At 39.6% G+C, this 21567-nt stretch overlaps 1 protein-coding gene across 3 annotated transcripts in view; it reads left to right on the top strand.

Moving 5' to 3' along the window:
- Positions 1–21567, top strand: part of znf341 (zinc finger protein 341) — a 35935-nt gene that overhangs the window by 7146 nt on the left and 7222 nt on the right. The window contains exons 2-11 of one of the 3 annotated variants that reach the window (XM_034173300.1): positions 61–171; positions 1323–1513; positions 4016–4165; positions 5096–5350; positions 5508–5691; positions 5908–5998; positions 6076–6166; positions 12096–12282; positions 17581–17834; positions 19367–19575. In XM_034173300.1, coding sequence (XP_034029191.1) covers positions 61–171; positions 1323–1513; positions 4016–4165; positions 5096–5350; positions 5508–5691; positions 5908–5998; positions 6076–6166; positions 12096–12282; positions 17581–17834; positions 19367–19575 — 1723 coding nt within the window. Of the gene's footprint in view, positions 1–60; positions 172–1322; positions 1514–4015; positions 4166–5095; positions 5351–5507; positions 5692–5904; positions 5999–6075; positions 6167–12095; positions 12283–17580; positions 17835–19366; positions 19576–21567 lie in introns of all 3 variants that reach the window. The other 2 variants (XM_034173299.1, XM_034173301.1) reach the window with 2 other exon arrangements.

The following is a 21567-nucleotide window of genomic DNA, read 5'->3' as shown; positions in this document are numbered from 1 at the left end:
GGTGAACTTGTATAATTTTGGAAATGATTTCTTCATTGTCCTCCTTATCTTCTGTATCAGGTATGGACAACCAGACTGTGTTGGCCGTTCAGTCACTGCTGGACGGCCAAGGCGGAGTTGCGGATCCAAACAACCAGAATGTGTCTGGGACACCTGCCATCCAGTCTATGGGTATGTGCCAGAGCCCACCAGAAATGATCTCCGCAAACTCTAGAATATGTAATAATTTGAAATACATCCCCATATCAGAAAAAGTTTGGGTATTATAGAAAACGCAAAATAAATAAATGAAATAAACAGTGTTATTTATATTTACCTTGACTTCTATTTCATTGTGGAGCGTATGACTCCAGTATTTCATATTTTGTGTGGTCAACTTAATTTCAGCTTGCAACACGTTCCAAAAAAGTTGGGATGCTCCACATTTATCACACTGTAATGTTGCCATTCCTTTTCATAACGCTTAAAAGATATTTTGGCATTAAGAAAGATCTGGAATACTGATTCATCTGACCACAGTACATGTTTCCATCATGTGATGGTCCCAACCCAGATGCATCCAAACTGAATAAAGTTGATCCTGCTTTTGGACAAGGTTAACAAAAGGCTTTTATTTTGCACAGTAAAGTTTTAAGGGGCATTTGTAAATATAAGTCCGTGTTGTAGCGCTTTACAAAGGTTTCCTGAAGTAATCCCTTATCAACGTGGTTATATCAGCTATTGATGAATGATGGTTCTTAAAGCAGTGCCATCTGAGGGATCAGAGATCATAGGTATTCAGTTTAGGCTTGCACCATTACTCTTTATGGACTGAAATTCCTCCAAACTCCTTGAATCATTTAATGATATGCATTGTCGAGGGAGAAATATGCAAATTCCTTCCAATCTTTCTTTGAGGAACATTGTTAGGAAACATTTCAATAATTGTCTCACACATTTCTTGACAAATTGCAGAGCCTCTGCTCATTTTTGCTCCTCCTGAAAGACTCTGCCTTTTCTGGATACTGCTTTTGTACCAAATCCTGATTCCAATCACCTGTTGCTATCACCGGTTTGAAACTTGTTTCAGGCCTTAAATACAGGAACGGATGGATAGTAACAATTTGAAATGAAGTGGACCACACAAAGCATAAACTATCTTGGGTTCATACTGTCTGCAATGAAACAGAAGTCAAAGTAAATGTAAGAATCACTGCAGTGTTTGACATTGACTTCAACATTTTCTTGTGTGAGATGTTCTTTTGGTCATGACGGAGGTTGAATTCGAAAGTCGTTTTAGTTTTTGTTCTCTTTCCGCTGTACACTGTTCCTCCTTTCTGCAGATGATGAGGACGTGTTCCTGTGTGGGAAGTGTAAGAAGCAGTTTAATTCTCTGCCAACGTTTATGACACATAAGAGGGAGCAGTGCCAGTCTAGCGCCCCCTCTCTGTCTACAGTGTCCTTAGCCTCCACCAATGTCTATACCCCAGTCCCTTCAATTAACTCTGGACCACAGCCTCCTGCCAACAGACAGGTGAGGATAGAAGGTTAATCATGTCTGTGACTTACTGGTTAATCAATTTAATGCGAGTTAGGGATGATACTGTACCAGTTTTTCACATCTGATATGATACCAATACGGGAGCCTTTAGTATCTGTTGATAACAATCAGATAACTTTTACCCCGTGTTAAAAAACAAAAACAAATCTGTTATAAAATACATTTGTATAAATGTACTGTATGTACTTTGCAAACCTAGCCTTCTCAGAATGCGTCGGCTCTAACAGCAAAACAGTTTCATCTCCAGTATCCAATCCAGGACTTCAGGTCAATATTGGACTGATACAAATCCAGAATATCAGCTCAGTATACCCTTAATTGGAATTCGTCTGCAATGAAACAATTTGATTATAAAAGGTGATAAAAGTGTTTTTCTGTGAATGTTTGGGGATGCACTTGCAATTTTTTATAATTATTCAGATTGTATAGTATACAATCATTTTAGTTCAGTTCATTTAAATTTCCCCAAAAACATTCACGAGTTGGGTTTTAACTTATACCCAACCAATTAGTGAATTGTGATTTTTGAGGTTGTAGTTCAGTTAGGAGCAAAGTTATGACCAAACAAAAAGCTCTTCAGCACATTTTCCTCAGAGTTTGTCTTCACCTTATAAAGGATGTAGGATACTATAAACACAGGACACTACTGGTAGGTAGGTTTTTATTCAGGTTTTTTAACTTTACAAGCACCGTACATGCTAGTGCACGTACAGACCACGAATTGACTGCAAGCCTTTTCATAAATAATAAATAAATTGCTTATTTTTATTTGACTTAAGTATTGTTTAATAATCAGAAACACTGGGATCCCAATTCACATCACTTTAAGTTTAATTATGTTTCAATACCAGAAATGTATCGAAATGTTCCTAATAGTGTTTTCAGTTTGCCATCGCTAATTTGCAGTACAGACAAAAAAGTGTTATCATCTCAAGCCGCACTTACCGTCTGTTCTGTAATTCCAGTTTACTTTCTCATTCTGTTTTATATTTTGTCCCGTAGCTGCCTACATAGAAGGCATTAGATATCTCCCTGTCATTGCTATTTCAATAGCTAACACTAATATGAAGGTGGGCAGCTGTTTATGATTTTATTTCATCCATTCATCAGGTGGAAGACATGTCTCCCTGTTAAAAGGGAGTTTTTCCTTTCCACTGTCGCCAAGTGCTTGCTCACAGGGGGTCGTTTTGACTGTTGGGGTTTTTCTGTAATTATTGTATGGCTTTTGCCTTACAATATAAAGCGCCTTGGGGCAACTGTTTGTTGTGATTTGGCGCTATATAAATAAAATTGATTTGATTTGATTTGATCTATGGACTATTATACATGTGATCTGGTGCAACGGTTCTCAGCCGCATCCTCAAGTACCACCTGAATGAGTTAATCAGGCTGTGGCAGAGAGAGATGGAAAATGTATAAATTAGATGGTACTTGAGGATCAGTTTGAGAACCACTGACCATGTGGATTTAAAATTCACCACAAACTAACCACCACACTTCATCCTCATTATGTGCTGTTTTTAATTTGGTGAGTTACAAGATGGTGATATTTATCGTTTTGAAGTTATTTTCTGCAGAAACTGTGGGATTGACTAACCCACTCCACTTATCCACTTATCTCCGTTTTTGCTGTCAAAACCCTATGATGTTACCAGGAGAGAGAATTAGGACTTAGGTATGGCAAAAAATATATATCATTTTTAAAAGTCAGTGTGAAGGCCAAATTTGTTTATCATTTTGTAGTTCGAGTGTCTGCAAAGCACTACCTGGTAGTGGTCTTAGTGTCCCCGAGCGAGGCAGTGAACCCCAGAACTGCTTGATCTTGGGGTATATTTTAACACACCTTAACGTGGGGAAAAATATAAACAAGTTGGCATCTTTTTCAGTTTTTGAGCTATTATTGTCAATGACAAAAATGTGTGCGATTGTTCATGAAATGGTAAATGGACTGCATTTAAATAGCGCTTGTCCATCTGCATCAGACGCTCAAAGCACTTTACAAATAATGCCTCACATTCACCCCAATGTCAGGGTTCTGCCATACAAGGCGCTCACTACACACCGGGAGCAATAGGGGATTAAAGGCCTTGCCTAAGGGCCCTTAGTGATTTTCCAGTCGGGCTGGGATTTTAACCGAGGATCTTCTGGTCTCAAGCCCAACGCCTTAACCACTAGACCATCACCTCCCCCAATCAGACTGAAATTAACTGTTTCATCTCATTCTTTTAATATTTGTGAAATAATAAATCATGATCTAAAACAGAAAACATTTTATAGTTACTAAATAAATATTTCCAAGTGAAGAAAGTGATGTTAACTGCATCCTCTCAAACAAAGACATTTGGTACTAATAATTAATTGGTGTTGTAATTACTAATGAAATATTTACAGATATGATAAAAATTTACAGTTTCAGATAATCACAAACTGCTCTGTCCTTTTTTTGTATGTTTTAATTTCTGTGTGTCCCACCAGGTGTCCACTTACATCACAGTCCCTCCGTCCCCACTCACACATACTCTGGTGCAAGGCAATGTGCTGGTCAGTGATGACGTCCTCATGTCAGCGATCTCAGCCTTCACTTCCATTGACCAACCCATGGCTGCCATGCAGACGCCTGTGCAGGTGATCCAGCAGGGCTTCACATCAGCTTAAACATGTTTAATGTCAGAATGTGGAATGACTGTCGCAGATTGAATTAGTGAGACTGCATCGCTCATGTTACAATTTGCAAAATTTAAAAAATCTTGCTTTTCCAGTTTAGTTAAAGAGATTGATTGCTCAGGATTGCAAATGCTTATAGGTTGGATATGGGTCTAACTTTGACCCTGAACTCGAGGGAAAATCAGAACAGAACACTGTAACTGGCCCAGATGTGACTGAATCTTGGTTCAATACAGTTACTTAAAAAAAACAGTATGTTGTCATGGCTATTCTGAAATGTAAAACCATGCATTGTTACAGTTATATAGGCGTCCAACATACAGAAAATATTATTCCAAATATATATAAAGTTATTTTAAAATAATAGCTTCACTTTATCTTCATCTACTAATATAAGCAACAGGTTGGTCGTCGTTGGCGATGTGCCACAGCAGTTTATACTCAAGGTTTTTGAAATATAGCACTCTCTCCATCTGCTGGACATTTACCATTAATGCAGGTACAATAGAGTTTCACCAGGAGCTCAAGTTATGTCATATTCTCAGTGAGTCACCAGTTGGATACGTGAGTCAGGGTCAGGGTGTCTATATTTGAGATCATCCTAGTTCAAGACTAAGATCCAGGATTTTAAAGTCTTCCTGGACTCCATCAGAAGTGTGGTGAAAGTGAGGGGAAGCGCTTCTCAGGAGGAAAGCGATGTCAACAGATTTTAGGAAAAGTACTTCTGTATGTTTTCTGCAGCTGCACATCTTTTATTTTTAGCATCCATGAACACCAGTTATGTGCACGCCTGTTACTGTCATTTGTTATAATGCAGCAGAAGTGCACTGAACTCAACAGATCACTGTGTTGCTGTTGTTTTACTCTGTTATCTTTGGCTTTGTGTCTCAGAGTAATCTGAGCATGCACACAGCCGGTGTATCATATCTTCAGCATCATCATCATCACCACCACCATCAGCAGCAGCAGCAGTCGTCGTCCCATCCGCTCCCCTCTGGACCGCCCGCCCAGCAGCCGCTGTCTTCACAGGTCCCAGCAAGCCACAGCAACTCATTGGTCCAGGTCTACAGCACGCTGCCCCATCTGGCCACAGGTGGTAGTGCAGAGATCCACACGCTGGGTCTGCAGCCTTTTCATCAGGTGCAGGTTAGCACAGCTTAGTGTTTGTTTCTCACCTTCCAGGGAAAAAAGGTACTTTATGTGAAATTGGCATCAGAGGAAGTCTCAACTTAAATTTGTTTTTAATGACAAATTAAAATTATGCATGCTTGTTGCGTCGTGTTGAAGCAGCGTGTCTGTTTAGGTGCCAAGTCAGTGCGTGGAGAGTCAGTCTTTCACCACCCCTCCAGACTACAGCCCCGGGAAGCAGGGCACCAAAACAAAGACATGCAGCATAACTGCCAGCCTGACGGAGCTGGGCGATTTCGAAAAGGTGATCATTCCAAAGCGGCCACGGAGCACCAAAAAGGTTCCCGACGGAGCCACAGGTACGTGAAGGAAAACATCTACAGACACACTGGATTGATTTTATTGGTTCAAAAAAACTGTCAAGAGCACAGCTTTTATGATTAATGTATGCCAACACAGTCAAGTCTGATCAAAGTGTTGAATTAGAGCCTGATCATAAGCCAGCAGTGGAGTATTGATCTGTCCTAAAGAGCAGGTGTAACATATTTTAATTGACTCTCGGTGCTCCTCAGCAGAGCAGCTGAAAGGAAAAGCTCCAAAGCTGAAGTGTAACTTCTGCGACAAAATCTTCTCGAAAAACTTTGATCTTCAGCAGCACATCAGAAGGTGAGTGAGGGTGCAATGGCACGATTAATGAGGACACAGTAGCTGTGTTGTGTTTCAGCCGTCACCTCTTTGTGCAGCCACACAGGAGAGAAACCGTTCCAGTGCATCGTCTGCGGCAGAGCCTTCGCCCAAAAGTCAAACGTGAAGAAACACATGCAGACGCACAAGGTTCAGATCAGACACTGTAACATACACATCCATGTCTAGTGCTTAAAGAAATGATTTTCTGGGTTTTTGACAAACTACACAGGAGTATAATATACAGTACTGCTCCAAATATAATATGACCATGATTACAAGACCTTTTCAATACATATTTTTATAAAAGGACTTTCTGAAGGTCAGAGCTTCTTAAAAAAATAAATAAATAAAATACTACTAATAAAATTATTTTATTTCATGGCAGCACGGTGGCTTAGTGGTTAGCACTATTGCCTTGCAGCGAGAAGGTTATGGGATTTGATTCCCACCTGTGGCCTTTCTGTGTGGAGTTTGCATGTTCCCTCGGTGTTTGCGTGGGTTCTCTCCAGGTGCTCCGGCTTCCTCCCACATCCAAAGACATGGAGGTTAGGTGTATTGCAAACTTTGAATTGTCCGTAGGTGTGCGTGCAGGTGTGAATGTGTTTGTTTGTCTATATGTGGCCCTGCGACAGACTGGCGTTCTGTCCAGGGTGTACCCCACATCGCACCCTATGACTGCTGGAATAGGCTCCAGCCTGCCGCGACCTGATCTTGGATAAGCAATTGAAGATGAGTTTGTGAGTGCGCTTTTATTTCAAAATAACGCTAAAGAAACCATATGGACAACCAATCTTTTTTTTTGTTTTTTGTTTTTTTTGTAACTGCGCTTTTTGGATCTTGGTAAGCTTTTCTGAATGTTTTCTGATATTATTTTTGGGTTTGCATTTTTCTCATGATGTTCACACCATATTTCTTGGCTGCTTGAGACTTGTTTGATGACTGCTGCATTTATCACCATGAGCTTAAAATTTGTATCACAACTTCTCAGTTGGTAGTTAATTTACATCACATTTTAGCAAGGCTCTTTTCACCATGATCAGTGTGTGTCTCTTACACAGAACTGTAAGCTCTTTAGAGGGACGGTTGCTTCAGTCCTGGGAGGCACACTTATTTCATGGATATTTGGTGTGGATGTGTATGATATGTAAGGGTCTAGACCTTAAATATTTTTTAAGGCCCCTTTTTAAAATATAGATTCCTAAGAAAAAACACGGTCATATATTTGGAGCAATGCTGTACTTAAAGTCACATAAGCACCAGCAGTAAATTTCCAGTTGATTCACAGATTAGTGAATTAATGGCTGTTCTGTTGTTTATCTGATAGAAATGGCAAACATTTGCTAGGATTCACTTTTGACACACTTTAAATATTTTCTCTTTCATTGTAAATGATATACTTTTGTTGTTTAAAAAAGTTATTAATTGTTCCAGAGCATTAAGATGGGAATTTGGGGGATGAGGGAATTTTATGGAATTCATTTTTTTTGTAGAAAATCACTGTCATATGTCAGTGATAGACATAAAAAGTTTTTAAAGATAAAAATAAAATAATCTTGCAATTAAAAATGGCATTGACCTCAGATTTCATGCATTTCTGCCTTTTGTTGTGATTTTTAATGAACATTGGTGAACTAAAATTAGTACTAAATCCTTATTCAGCCATTCATTTATTTTCTATACCTGCTTATTCCAATTAAGGGTTACGAAGGAGCTGGAACCTATCTCAGCGGTCACTGGGTGAGAGGTGGGGTACACCCTGGACACGCCGCCAGTCTATAAATCTTTAGACTAGAATAGAATAGAATGCTTTTTATTGTCATTATACACAAGGTACAACAAAATTAATATTTATTCAGTTTTAAGTATTTTACCACCAGTGGTGGGCACAGTTCTGCTAATCTGCTAACAGATAATTATCAAAGATAATGCTTTCATCATCAGATTAGCTTTTCAGATAATTCTGAAAACCATCATCAGACCAATTATCTTCGATACGTTTTGGTCCGATCATTTTTAGACTGCTAACATCTTCGCAGACATAACTTTTTGTAGTAGATATGTAGTTCTATCCTCTAAAAACAGAGAAGAGCTGGGTCCAGAAGAAACCGCTCTGTCCTCTGCAGGCAAAGGAGAACTGGTCATAAAAAAGAAAAAAACTCATTTCTTTTGACCCCATATTAATACACTGGCAATAGCACCCAAGTCATCCAAAGGCATATAGTTTTAACTTATGTTTCAAATTTTAACCAAACTAATTTTGTACAGGTTATTTAAATTAATGTCACGTCTGAAGTTTTATAAAGTGAAAATATCAGATATATGTTTTAGTTTTAAAGTAATGCACTAATTTTGAAGGTTTTAGTGTGGACATGGTGTGTGCGCAGTGCATTATGGGTATTCACGACAAAAGAAATGCATTTGAAACGCTCTGATCAGGCTCCACACGGACAACAGCATTAAACAATTTTGTATATTGTGCCTAAAATGCTCGTGAATATATTCTCTGGGTTTATAGACATTGTTATTGTGTTTGTTTTATGCAAAAATGCCGAAAGTCTGTTTAAATTGTGATTCAGGCCGTGTGATATAATCGGTGTCAAAATGCATAGAACACTGCCATCTACTACGACCGGTTATATCACAGTGTTGTCGACCGCAGGATTTTAAAATTATCTGTAAGTTTCCAAAACCTGAGAGACCCCACATATGGCGATTAAAAAAAAAAATCATAGATCTGACAGGTTTAGTTGTACAGTGTGTGGTGTCAGCCACATGATAAAAACAACACACACGAACAGATTTCACACACGAACATTCCCAGGTCAAACACCTCGCTTTCTGATTGGCTGCATGTCACATTTAGCTCCTCATGTCCTTCTTAACACACCACACATGGCAGGAATCTGATAAGATTATATTTAGCGTCATCACGATTGTCGTGGCTCCTTAAGATTGTCGGAAGGGGAAGATCGGGTCCGATATCAGCCTAATTATCTTGCCATGTGAACCAGGCTTGATGTTATGACGCCTCACAGAGCGACTGATTGATCTGTTATAACACTGCACCGAAGATGTTTTCCCTATTATTTGATTTCTTTGTGCGGCTGACATTGTTATTCAAGCATTCAAAAGGCGATTCCTATCAATCAATCAATTCAATCAATTTTTTTTTATATAGCGCCAAATCACAACAAACAGTTGCCCCAAGGCGCTTTATATTGTAAGGCAAGGCCATACAATAATTATGTAAAACCCCAACGGTCAAAACGACCCCCTGTGAGCAAGCACTTGGCTACAGTGGGAAGGAAAAACTCCCTTTTAACAGGAAGAAACCTCCAGCAGAACCAGGCTCAGGGAGGGGCAGTCTTCTGCTGGGACTGGTTGGGGCTGAGGGAGAGAACCAGGAAAAAGACATGCTGTGGAGGGGAGCAGAGATCGATCACTAATGATGAAATGCAGAGTGGTGCATACAGAGCAAAAAGAGAAAGAAACAGTGCATCATGGGAACCCCCAGCAGTCTACGTCTATAGCAGCATAACTAAGGGATGGTTCAGGGTCACCTGATCCAGCCCGAACTATAAGCTTAGCAAAAAGGAAAGTTTTAAAGCCTAATCTTAAAAGTAGAGAGGGTGTCTGTCTCCCTGATCTGAATTGGGAGCTGGTTCCACAGGAGAGGAGCCTGAAAGCTGAAAGCTCTGCCTCCCATTCTACTCTTACAAACCCTAGGAACTACAAGTAAGCCTGCAGTCTGAGAGCGAAGCGCTCTATTGGGGTGATATGGTACTACGAGGTCCCCTAAGATAAGATGGGACCTGATTATTCAAACCTTATAAGTAAAGAAGAAGAATTTTAAATTCTATTCTAGAATTAACAGGAAGCCAATGAAGAGAGGCCAATATGGGTGAGATATGCTCTCTCCTTCTAGTCCCCGTCAGTACTCTAGCTGCAGCATTTTGAATTAACTGAAGGCTTTTTAGGGAACTTTTAGGACAACCTGATAATAATGAATTACAATAGTCCGCCTCGAGGAAATAAATGCATGAATTAGTTTTTTCAGCATCACTCTGAGACAAGACCTTTCTGAGTTTAGAGATATTGCGTAAATGCAAAAAAGCAGTCCTACAGTATTTGTTTAATATGCGCTTTGAATGACATATCCTGATCAAAAATTACTCCAAGAGTTTCTCACAGTATTACTAGAGGTCAGGGTAATGCCATCCAGAGTAAGGATCTGGTAGACACCATGTTTCTAAGATTTGTGGGGCCAAGTACAATAACTTCAGTTTTATCTGAGTTTAAAAGCAGGAAATTAGAGGTCATCCATGTCTTTATGTCTGTAAGACAATCCTGCAGTTTAGCTAATTGGTGTGTGTCCTCTGGCTTCATGGATAGATAAAGCTGGGTATCATCTGCGTAACAATGAAAATTTAAGCAATACCGTCTAATAATACTGCCTAAGGGAAGCATGTATAAAGTGAATAAAATTGGTCCTAGCACAGAACCTTGTGGAACTCCATAATTAACTTTAGTCTGTGAAGAAGATTCCCCATTTACATCAACAAATTGTAATCTATTAGACAAATATGATTCAAACCACCGCAGCGCAGTGCCTTTAATACCTATGGCATGCTCTAATCTCTGTAATAAAATTTTATGGTCAACAGTATCAAAAGCAGCACTGAGGTCTAACAGAACAAGCACAGAGATGAGTCCACTGTCCGAGGCCATAAGAAGATCATTTGTAACCTTCACTAATGCTGTTTCTGTACTATGATGAATTCTAAAACCTGACTGAAACTCTTCAAATAGACCATTCCTCTGCAGATGATCAGTTAGCTGTTTTACAACTACCCTTTCAAGAATTTTTGAGAGAAAAGGAACTCCACAACTCCAGCAACTACACACAAGAAAGTTTTTTGACAGTTCTTGTTATTGAAAGAAACCTTGTCTCCCTAACCGGATAGAGTTGTGATGTCATCATGCGTGCGCTAGGCGCTGTCTAGCGAGATCTTGAAAATGTCTTTCTTTTTTTATACAAATGAGAAAAATGACATATTATACAAAAGCACATTGATTTGTAAACACCAACACATTAGAATGAATGAATCAACCAATCAGTATGAGCGGAGGCTTAGTTACCCATAATCCCTTTGGTGTGTTAATATTCAGATCTTCAGAATTAGTGCATTATTTTAAAATTAACAGATATGTGTTATATATCACTTTGTACATTTTAAAAGTTTACATTAATGTAGTTATTCTATCCGGAATAATTTTATTTATAAAGCAAAACCTTAATTCAAACCTGCATTCCATTTCAAGACCTCTGCCTCATCGCTGGACCACTGTATCCTGTCAGGGTAAATGGTGCTTTCTACAGCAGGGAGCAGAGTGCACAAAAACAGAAGTGCTGGCTCATTGGCTGTTTGGGTTTGTGATCGCCTTTGGTTCTCTTAGAACCTTTGGTGGTGTTTAAACTCAATATCAGCTTCTTAGTAGCTGAGACTGTATGGGAAGCAAAATTGAAAGTTATCGGTTATCTGTAGCTTCCGCTAAGTTTTTAGACAGTTTAGTGTTAAAAAATAACTTTATAGGGTTAAAAGATAACTTTTCAGTTAGCTGATTACCAGTTATCAAAGCTAACTTTTTGGTTAGCTGTGCCCACCACTGTTTACCATCAATTTTAAAAGCAAATATTCTACTGTAAAACATAATGCTACATGCATTATTGTACCCTCAGAAATCATTGTTTTAAACTGTGAAACATTTCTTTTTTGAAGTAAACAATTATTTCCATCATTGATTAGTCTGATTAGGTCCATTGTTTAATTAGAAAATGTATGGTAGCATCTTCAATTCACCAATTTATGTGTTTTTTTCAGCAACAGTCTCGCTATATAGTGACATAAGACAAAAGGATGAAAATCTAAAATTTTAGAATCTGTATCCAGTTTAATGTTTATGACTGATTTTCAGAATTTGAGTTGATCGACTGATACTGCTTCAGCATTATATTATTCACATGTAAGTCATGAGTTTAGTGTCACAAACGGCATCAGCGGCCTTTGTCTTGAAGGTGTGGCCTATGGGCGTGGCCAGCTCAGTGTCCAGATTACCAATCACAGTGAAAGTGGTGCCGGTGCCACCCAGTGAGGAAGAGGGAAGCGGGGAGCGACGGCATGAAGGAGATCAAGAGGAGGACGAGGAGGAGGAAGAGCCACAGCAGCAGAGCTGCCAAATCGAGAACGAGGCCATGCCGACAGGTAACGCCTGTGTTACAGACAGCTAACGCCTGTGTTACAGACAGCTAACGCCTGTGTTACAGGTAACGCCTGTGTTACAGACATGTAACGCCTGTGTTCCAGACAGGTAACGCCTGTGTTACAGACAGGTAACGCCTGTGTTACAGACATGTAACGCCTGTGTTAGACAGGTAACGCCTGTGTTACAGACAGGTAACGCCTGTGTTACAGACAGGTAACGCCTGTGTTACAGACAGGTAACGCCTGTGTTACAGACAGGTCACGCCTGTGTTACAGACAGGTCACGCCTGTGTTACAGACATGTAACGCCTGTGTTAGACAGGTAACGCCTGTGTTACAGACAGGTAACGCCTGTGTTAGACAGGTAACATCTGTGTTACAGACAGGTAACATCTGTGTTACAGACAGGTCACGCCTGTGTTACAGACAGGTCACGCCTGTGTTACAGACATGTAACATCTGCGTTACCAGTGGTGGGCACACTTCCAATAATCCGATAACAGATAATTATCAAAGATAATGTTTTCATTATCGGATTATCTTTTTAGATAAATTTAAAAACCATCATCGAACTAATTATCTTCCGATGAATTGCCGTCCGATAACATTTAGACCGATAACGTACTAAACTAAACAGAACAGTGAAAAACATTTTTTAAAACTGTTAAAGCTGTTGAGACCTACCTGTTAAAAGTTTCCTAATAGACTTGTTGTTCTATCCTCTGCAAACAGAAACCACTCTGCTGTCTGTAAGCAAAGGAGAACTGGTAACCAAAAAGTCATTTCCTTTAACACCATACTAATATAATCACATGTCACCAAGTCATCCAGAGGCATACATGTTTAACTTATGGTTCCAGTTTTAACCACTCATTTTAGACAAGTTATTTAAAATTACTGTCATGTCTGAAGTTTATAAAGTGAAAATATCAGATATATGTTTTCATTTTAAAGTAATGTGCTAATTTTTAAGGTTTTGTGAGCACATGCTGTGCCAGGCAGCAATGCATTATGGGTAGCATAAGGTAATCTCAGACGTTCACAACAGGACAAATGCATTTCAGACACTCTGTTCAGGGTCCACAGATAACAGCATTAAACTCTAGTGCCTAAAACTCTCGTGAATATATTCTCTGGGTTTATAGACGTTAGTGTATTTGCGTTTGTTAAATTCCACGCATCTTAAATGTAGCAGACACGGATTATCTGGAATTTTGACATTTTTTCAAGGCCGCTACTGCCATCTACTGGCCAGGGGTGTTCATGGCAGTATTAAACGTCTGGGTACATGGCTGCTCCCAAAGTGTTGGTATTGTCCATTGTCCAGGCGCTTTTTGTGTGCATATATTTGTTAACTTTGTATTCTAAAACTACGGTTAGAAGTAATTCCGACTCCTTATCGGTCCACACGAACGAGGTTGGCGCCATGTTTTTAGTTTTTGTGGAAGTGACGACAAGAGAATAAGGCTCCTGATTGGATAGAATTTTAATCCTGCGCTTAATTAATGCGCTTGGTTTCAGTTCAGAAGGTTCCGGGTTCAAATCCCACCCCTGCCACATTTCTCCATGTAATGTGGAGTTGCGTCAGGAAGGGCATCCGGCGTAAAACTTGTGCCAATTCAACATGCAGATCCACCTTGGATTTGCTGTGGCGACCCCAAGTGCAAACAAGGGAGCAGCCGAAGGGACTTACTATTGGATAGAATTTTAATCTGTATCGCCACCCAAAGGTTTGGCAGACTAATTACAACACATTTATATGGTTCGATGTGGATGGATTTTTTTTTTTACACGACGTAGTGTGGATGAAGTTTTTTCCCCAAACTGAAAGGGTAAGATATTCGGTTTTACAAATACCTGACAACGTGTGTACATGGCCTTATGTCTGTGAAAGGCACTATATAAATAAATTTACTTACTTACTTACTAATATTGAGTGCACGTTTTACAACATCATAAAAGTTTTAAAACATGCAATTGCGATGACACTTCCAGGGCTCTGTAAAAATGCCTGTTTTTACAAATAAAAATGGAATATTTTACAAAAGCACATTTATCTTTAAACCAACACACGACACACGTCATATTAACGTGTTGGTTTACTTAATGGATTACTGAACCAATCACTGTTTAGCACTTTTACCCAGAATGCTTTGCGGTCTGTGCTTGTTACAAAACCTCAGAATTAGTGCCTTATTCAACACCTAAAAGATATATGTTATATTTTAACTTTGTACAAATGACAGAATTGACATTAATGGAGTTATTCTATCAGTATTTTCAAAAAACCATAAGTTAGTATGACTTTATTTTTCAAGACCTCCGCCTGACCGGAGTGTTGAAATTGATAGGAAGCTGGCCTTATGGCTGTTCTTGGTGTGCTTCTGTGGTGGGAGCGCTGTTGTAAACAAGAGCTTCCAGCAGGGGCAGAATGTTGAAAGGAAAATGATTCTGATTAGTAAAGAATTGATTTGGTTGGTGCTCTCAGGATTTGTCTGTGATGCTTTCTGCAGGGGGCAGCATGGTCAAACATTCTTGCTTATTCTTTAGGTCTTTAACCGCTTTTGATGCTTTCAAAAGCGATGTTTCTGTGTAGGCTCTCAGTTGTCCAGGTGGTTTCCGGTGGATTCAAGCCTATCTACTTTCCAAAAGCGATCGTGTTAAAAATCAATTTCAGCTCTTTAGTAACTGCAAATGTCCCATAGACAACACCGGAATTTATCAGTTATCGATTATCTGTAACTTCCGATACATTTTTGGGTGGTTTATCGGTTTATCTTTATCAAAGATAACTTTTCAGTTATCTTATTATCTGTTATCAAAGTTAATTTTTTGGTTATCTGTGCCCACCACTGTGCGTTACAGACAGGTAACATGTGTGTTACAGACATGTAACGCCTGCGTTACAGACAGGTAACACGTGTTACAGACAGGTAACATCTGCGTTTGATTTTTTTTAATGTAACCTTTATTTTACCAGGTAAGTTATTAAGAAAAAAAAATTCTTATTTACAATAACGACCTGGTAGATAGGGAGAAACACAGGTAAATCACAAAAGTGGATCAAACAACACACTTTTACAGTATATACAACAGAACAGGTTTACAACTGTAGAATTACAGTTAATTCCCTGAAAAGCCTTCAGTTAATTCAAAATGCTGCAGCTAGAGTACTGACGGGGACTAGAAGGAGAGAGCATATTTCACCCATATTGGCCTCTCTTCATTGGCTTCCTGTTAATTCTAGAATAGAATTTAAAATTCTTCTTCTTACTTATAAGGTTTTGAATAATCGGGTCCCATCTTATCTTAGGGACCTCATAGTACCATATCACCCCAATAGAGCGCTTCGCTCTCAGACTGCAGGCTTACTTGTAGTTCCTAGGGTTTGTAAGAGTAGAATGGGAGGCAGAGCCTTCAGCTTTCAGGCTCCTCTCCTGTGGAACCAGCTCCCAATTTGGATCAGGGAGACAGACACCCTCTCTACTTTTAAGATTAGGCTTAAAACTTTCCTTTTTGCTAAAGCTTATAGTTAGGGCTGGATCAGGTGACCCTGAACCATCCTTTAGTTATGCTGCTATAGACTTAGACTGCTGGGGGGTTCCCATGATGCACTGAGTGTTTCTTTCTCTTTTTGCTCTGTATGCACCACTCTGCATTTAATCATTAGTGATTGATCTCTGCTCTCTTCAACAGCATGTCTTTTTCCTGATTCTCTCCCCTCAGCCCCAGCCAGTCCCAGCAGAAGACTGCCCCTCCCTGAGCCTGGTTCTGCTGAAGGTTTCTTCCTGTTAAAAGGGAGTTTTTCCTTCCCACTGTCGCCAAGTGCTTGCTCACATGGGGTCGTTTTGACCGTTGGGGTTTTTCCGTAATTATTGTATGGCTTTTGCCTTACAATATAAAGCGCCTTGGGGCAACTGTTTGTTGTGATTTGGCGCTATATAAATAAAATTGATTTGATTTGATTTGAATTAGTAGGAAACAATAACATTTTCAGTCATATATACAAAAAATACTAATTACTTCATTTTAGCCAAAGCATGAGCAGGTTTGAGTCAGCAGATTCTTTAAAACACACTTAAAAATTCCTATTGATACAAAGGTGCTCAGTTTTAATGCCTTTTGAATCTTGTTCCAGTCTTTTGCTGCAGCATAAGTAAAGGATAGTTCTCCATATTTTGATTTGATTTTAAGTACATTGAGCAACATGAGTTGGGCTGAGCGTGTACTATATTGAGTTTTAGAAACTTGCAATAAATTACTGAGATAAGGTGGAGATAGACCTAATAGACACTTATAAATGAACACATACCAGTGGAACTTCCTTTGGTTTTGTAAAGATGACCAGTTAACAGTAGAATACAGATTACAATGGTGTATATGAAAAGAAGCATTTGTTACAAAACGCAGGGCAGAGTGGTACATAACAAAGCTTATGCAATGAAGACTTAGGACCTAGTCTGTATATTATGTCCCCATAGTCAATATAGGCATGATTGTCATAATTGTAATCTATCAATGTGCTGTGAATGAGTTTTTCCTTCCCACTGTTGCCAAGTGCTTGCTCACAGGGGGTCGTTTTGACCGTTGGGGTTTTTCCATAATTATTGTATGGCCTTGCCTTGCAATATAAAGCACCTTGGGGCAACTGTTTGTTGTGATTTGGTGCTATATAAATAAAATTGATTTGATTTGATTTGAAAATGAGAGACAACAATCCAGCCACATACCCAGGTATTTGTATTCAGAGACTTGCAGACAGGTAACGCCTGTTACAGACAGGTAACGTCTGTCTTACAGCCAGGTATCATTTGTGTTACAGACAGGTAACGCCTGCGTTACAGACCGGTAACATCTGTCTTACAGACAAGTAACGTGTTACAGACATGTAACGCCAGTGTTACAGACATGTAATGCCTGCGTTACAGACAGGTAACGTCTGTGTTACAGACAGGTAACATCTGTCTTACAGCCAGGTATCATTTGTCTTACAGACCAGTAACGTCTGTCTTACAGACCAGTAACGTCTGTCTTACATATCGGTAACATCTGCATTATAGACTGGTAACGTCTGTCTTACAGACACCAGAAACCTTCATAGTGTCCAGCTTTGTGTTTGTGTTTGTATTTAAATTAAAATTAAAATTTAAATATTAGTCTGAGCTTTCACACACCCCAAATGAACTTGTGCCTGTAACTCTTTTTTTTGTGTCCGCCATCGAGCTTCAACCTCCACTGTTTACTGCATTAATTTCAGATTGACCACTCCACATCTTCACTTTCACTGATTTACTGCAGAAGCTTCAAGAGAGTTGGAGCACAGTCCTGAGGCCGAGAACCAGGCTGATCAGGATGGCAGCCAACAAGAAACTATGCAGAACGGACATCCTGAGATCCAGATGCCGGTTCCGTCCAACCAGAACCAACAAAGCCAAGCAACATCCAAACAAATGGTTGTGATTGACAGCTCCTACCAGTGCCAGTTCTGCAGCTGCAAGTTCAAGACCTACTTCCAGCTGAAATCCCACCTGACCCAGCACAAAGCAGAGCAGGTGAGGTGGATGTTTTGTTGCGAACTCTTTTCAGAAGCATTCCAGGTATTTGCATGCAGGAATTAATTTGCAGAATATAATAATACTTGACACATGGCACTAGATAAGAGTGGAATTAGAGAAGATTTCCAAGACAAGAAACTAAAGATGGAACAAAACCACTTTTTTATTTCTGATGCAGTACGGATGCTAGAACCATCAGTATGTGCCAATACTAGCACCAAAACATCAATAAGACAGAACGGTTTGTGTGTTTGTTTCTGATTTCTTGTGAACTCGGCCTCAGATTGGTGTAGAATTCATGTTTCTAAGCCTGTTTGTTGTCAAGTAGTCATTTGGAATAAAAAAGTTTGGGAAATGTGTGCAGGGAAGGTCAACTGAGGATCAAATAAAGTCAAATAATGGTCCAAAAATAAATAGATAAATCAAAAACAGCCCCAAAACTATTTTAAATTTATGAATGTGTTTTTTCTGAATTAACAACTTTGTTATTTGGTTAATTTGTTTTTCTGAATTAGCCAGATAATAAACTCAAATTCAAAATTCAAATTTATTAATTTATATAGCGCCAATTCACAATGAAATTGTCTCAAGGCGCGTCACACAACATAATAAAAACAGAAAAAACTGAATTAAAAATTTAAAAACAATAAAAAGACAAAACCATAAAAGAATACAAGAATAAAAACACATCATCAATCAATCAATCAATTTTTTTATATAGCGCCAAATCACAACAAACAGTTGCCCCAAGGCGCTTTATATTGTAATGATAACACTAATGATAAAACAAGGAACACAAATGAGTCTTTAGACATGATTTAAACGTCTCCACAGTATCCGACTGCCGTACGTGTGCCAGGAGATCGTTCCACAGAGCTGGGGCACAGTAGGAGAAAGCTCTGTGACCGGCAGACTTTTTATTCACCCTGGGAACACACAGAAATCATGCACCCTGAGAACACAGGGCCCGAGCTGGTACATAGGGCCTTACCAGGTCAGCCAGATAGGGAGGTGCAAGTCCATGAACAATCTTATAAACTAATAACAGTACCTTAAAATCCAATCTTGCAGCGACTGGGAGCCAGTACAGAGATACCAAAACAGGTGTAATGTGGTCAAACTTTCTGCTTTGTGTCAAAAGTCTGGCAGCAGCATTTTGAACCAGTTCAAGACCCCTAATCCTGGACTGCGGTAAACCAGAAAATAGAGCATTACAATAGTCCAATCTAGAAGAGACAAATGCATGAATCAAAGTCTCAGCATCAGCCATAGACAGGATGGGACGAATCTTTGCTATATTTCACAAATGGAAGAAAACAATCCTCGTAATGTCTCTCAACTCATAAATTCAGAAATGCAGGGAATTCATTTATTTTTTTATCAGGTGAATGCATTATACTTCCATAGACAGTTGTGGTGATTTAATAATAATGGTAATAATAATTATAAAACACTTTCAAGACTGTATATATATATATAAGTGCTTTTGAATTTTGAAGTGAATTTTAAACGCCTTCATGTCCTCGCAGGTCTATAAGTGCGTCTTGAAGTCCTGCTCCCAGACCTTCCAGAAGCTGGATCAGTTCCTGGAGCACATCAGGACGCACCAGGAGCAGCTGACCTACCGCTGCCACCTCTGCAGCAAGGTGTTCCCCTCGCTGTTCGAACTGGGAGTCCACCAGTACTCCCACTGTTTCTGCCCACAGCAGAACACACGCAAAGAAGCCGCCACCTACAGGTCAGTTCAGCCGGCGCTTCATTTATTTCTGTGTTGTTTAAAGAATTCAGCTTTTGTCCAGATGTTTGTTGTGTTACCAAAAAAAAAACACAACTGATTATTATACTGAGTCACTTTGGGCTTTCAGTGGTTGTTGTTGACTGCAGTTTAACAAATAAAACTTTAAAATATAAAATGTTAGAAAAACAAGGCAACTCCTGGCTGAGCCCCCACCCCCCCGCACTGGAATCAGCGTCCCCAGAAGGTTAAATGACACCACATTTTTTTGTGCTTCCTTACAACAGGCCACGTACCAGCATTGGTTCTGATACATCAAAGCATAGCTGAGATATGACCTCACTTCCTGTTTGATTTCAGTTAACTACAACAAATTAATACTTTGAAAAATTAAGCAAACATACAGATAGAATTATGAGATTACCTGTGCCAATTTTTCTGAAGATTGGTCAAAATTTGAGACAGTGGGATCTTTCTTGATTTTTCAAAAAAAAAAAAAATCCAAGGTGGCGCCAAATCTTATTTGGCAGAAATTGATGCCATATGGTGCTTTAAATTCAGCTTGATTTGAAGAATCCAGCAATACCTGATTTTTTTTGATTTTTTTTATCCAGAATACGGTTCAACCGTTACAAGTGTGAAAACAACTCCAGATTTGACCTGCTGGTAGCGCTAGAGTGCAGAGCGTGCAGTCTTGAAATTTGGTGAAAAGAATGACAGGACTGGCCCCAGGCAGTCAACCAAGTTTTTATTTACAATAACATTACAGTGTTGACAAGAAACATGGCAGACGCACTGAACATGTTTCTGTATCTCAAGCCGCGGACATAGCTAGGTGGGATAAAAAAAACACAAATATGGAATTTAGCGGTTAGCATCAGTATGTGCATTCAGGGAGCTTCCCACTAGTACTAGGGTCCACTAGTCCTAGAGTCCACTAGTCCTAGTCCTAGGGTTCACTAGGCCTAGGGTCCACTTATCCTGGTTAGGTTTATGGTTAGGGTGAACTTTAAAATCAGTTTGGGGTTGTAATATACACCATTGAATAATATAAAGAGGTTAGGATTAGTGGATCCTAGGACTAGTGGAACTTAGGACTAAATCAAGTCAAATCAATTTTATTTATATAGCGCCAAATCACAACAAACAGTTGCCCCAAGGCACTTTATATTGTAAGGCAAGGCCATACAATAATTACGGAAAAACCCCAACGGTCAAAACGACCCCCTTTGAGCAAGCACTTGGCGACAGTGGGAAGGAAAAACTCCCTTTTAACAGGAAGAAACCTCCAGCAGAACCAGGCTCAGGGAGGGGCAGTCTTCTGCTGGGACTGGTTGGGGCTGAGGGAGAGAACCAGGAAAAAGACATGCTGTGGAGGGGAGCAGAGATCAGTCACTAATGATTAAATGCAGAGTGGTGCATACAGAGCAAAAAGAGAAAGAAACACTCAGTGCATCATGGGAACCCCCCAGCAGTCTAAGTCTATAGCAGCATAACTAAGGGATGGTTCAGGGTCACCTGATCCAGCCTTAACTATAAGCTTTAGCAAAAAGGAAAGTTTTAAGCCTAATCTTAAAAGTAGAGAGGGTGTCTGTCTCCCTGATCCGAATTGGGAGCTGGTTCCACAGGAGAGGAGCCTGAAAGCTGAAGGCTCTGCCTCCCATTCTACTCTTAAAAACCCTAGGAACTACAAGTAAGCCTGCAGTCTGAGAGCGAAGCGCTCTATTGGGGTGATATGGTACTATGAGGTCCCTAAGATAAGATGGGACCTGATTATTCAAAACCTTATAAGTAAGAAGAAGAATTTTAAATTCTATTCTAGAATTAACAGGAAGCCAATGAAAGAGAGGCCACTATGGGTGAGATATGCTCTCTCCTTCTAGTCCCTGTCAGTACTCTAGCTGCAGCATTTTGAATTAACTGAAGGCTTTTCAGGGAACTTTTAGGACAACCTGATAATAATGAATTACAATAGTCCAGCCTAGAGGAAATAAA

Source organism: Thalassophryne amazonica, chromosome 6 (genome assembly GCF_902500255.1).
Source record: "Thalassophryne amazonica chromosome 6, fThaAma1.1, whole genome shotgun sequence".
Taxonomy (NCBI): domain Eukaryota; kingdom Metazoa; phylum Chordata; class Actinopteri; order Batrachoidiformes; family Batrachoididae; genus Thalassophryne; species Thalassophryne amazonica.
This window is presented reverse-complemented; position numbering and strand designations above follow the sequence as displayed.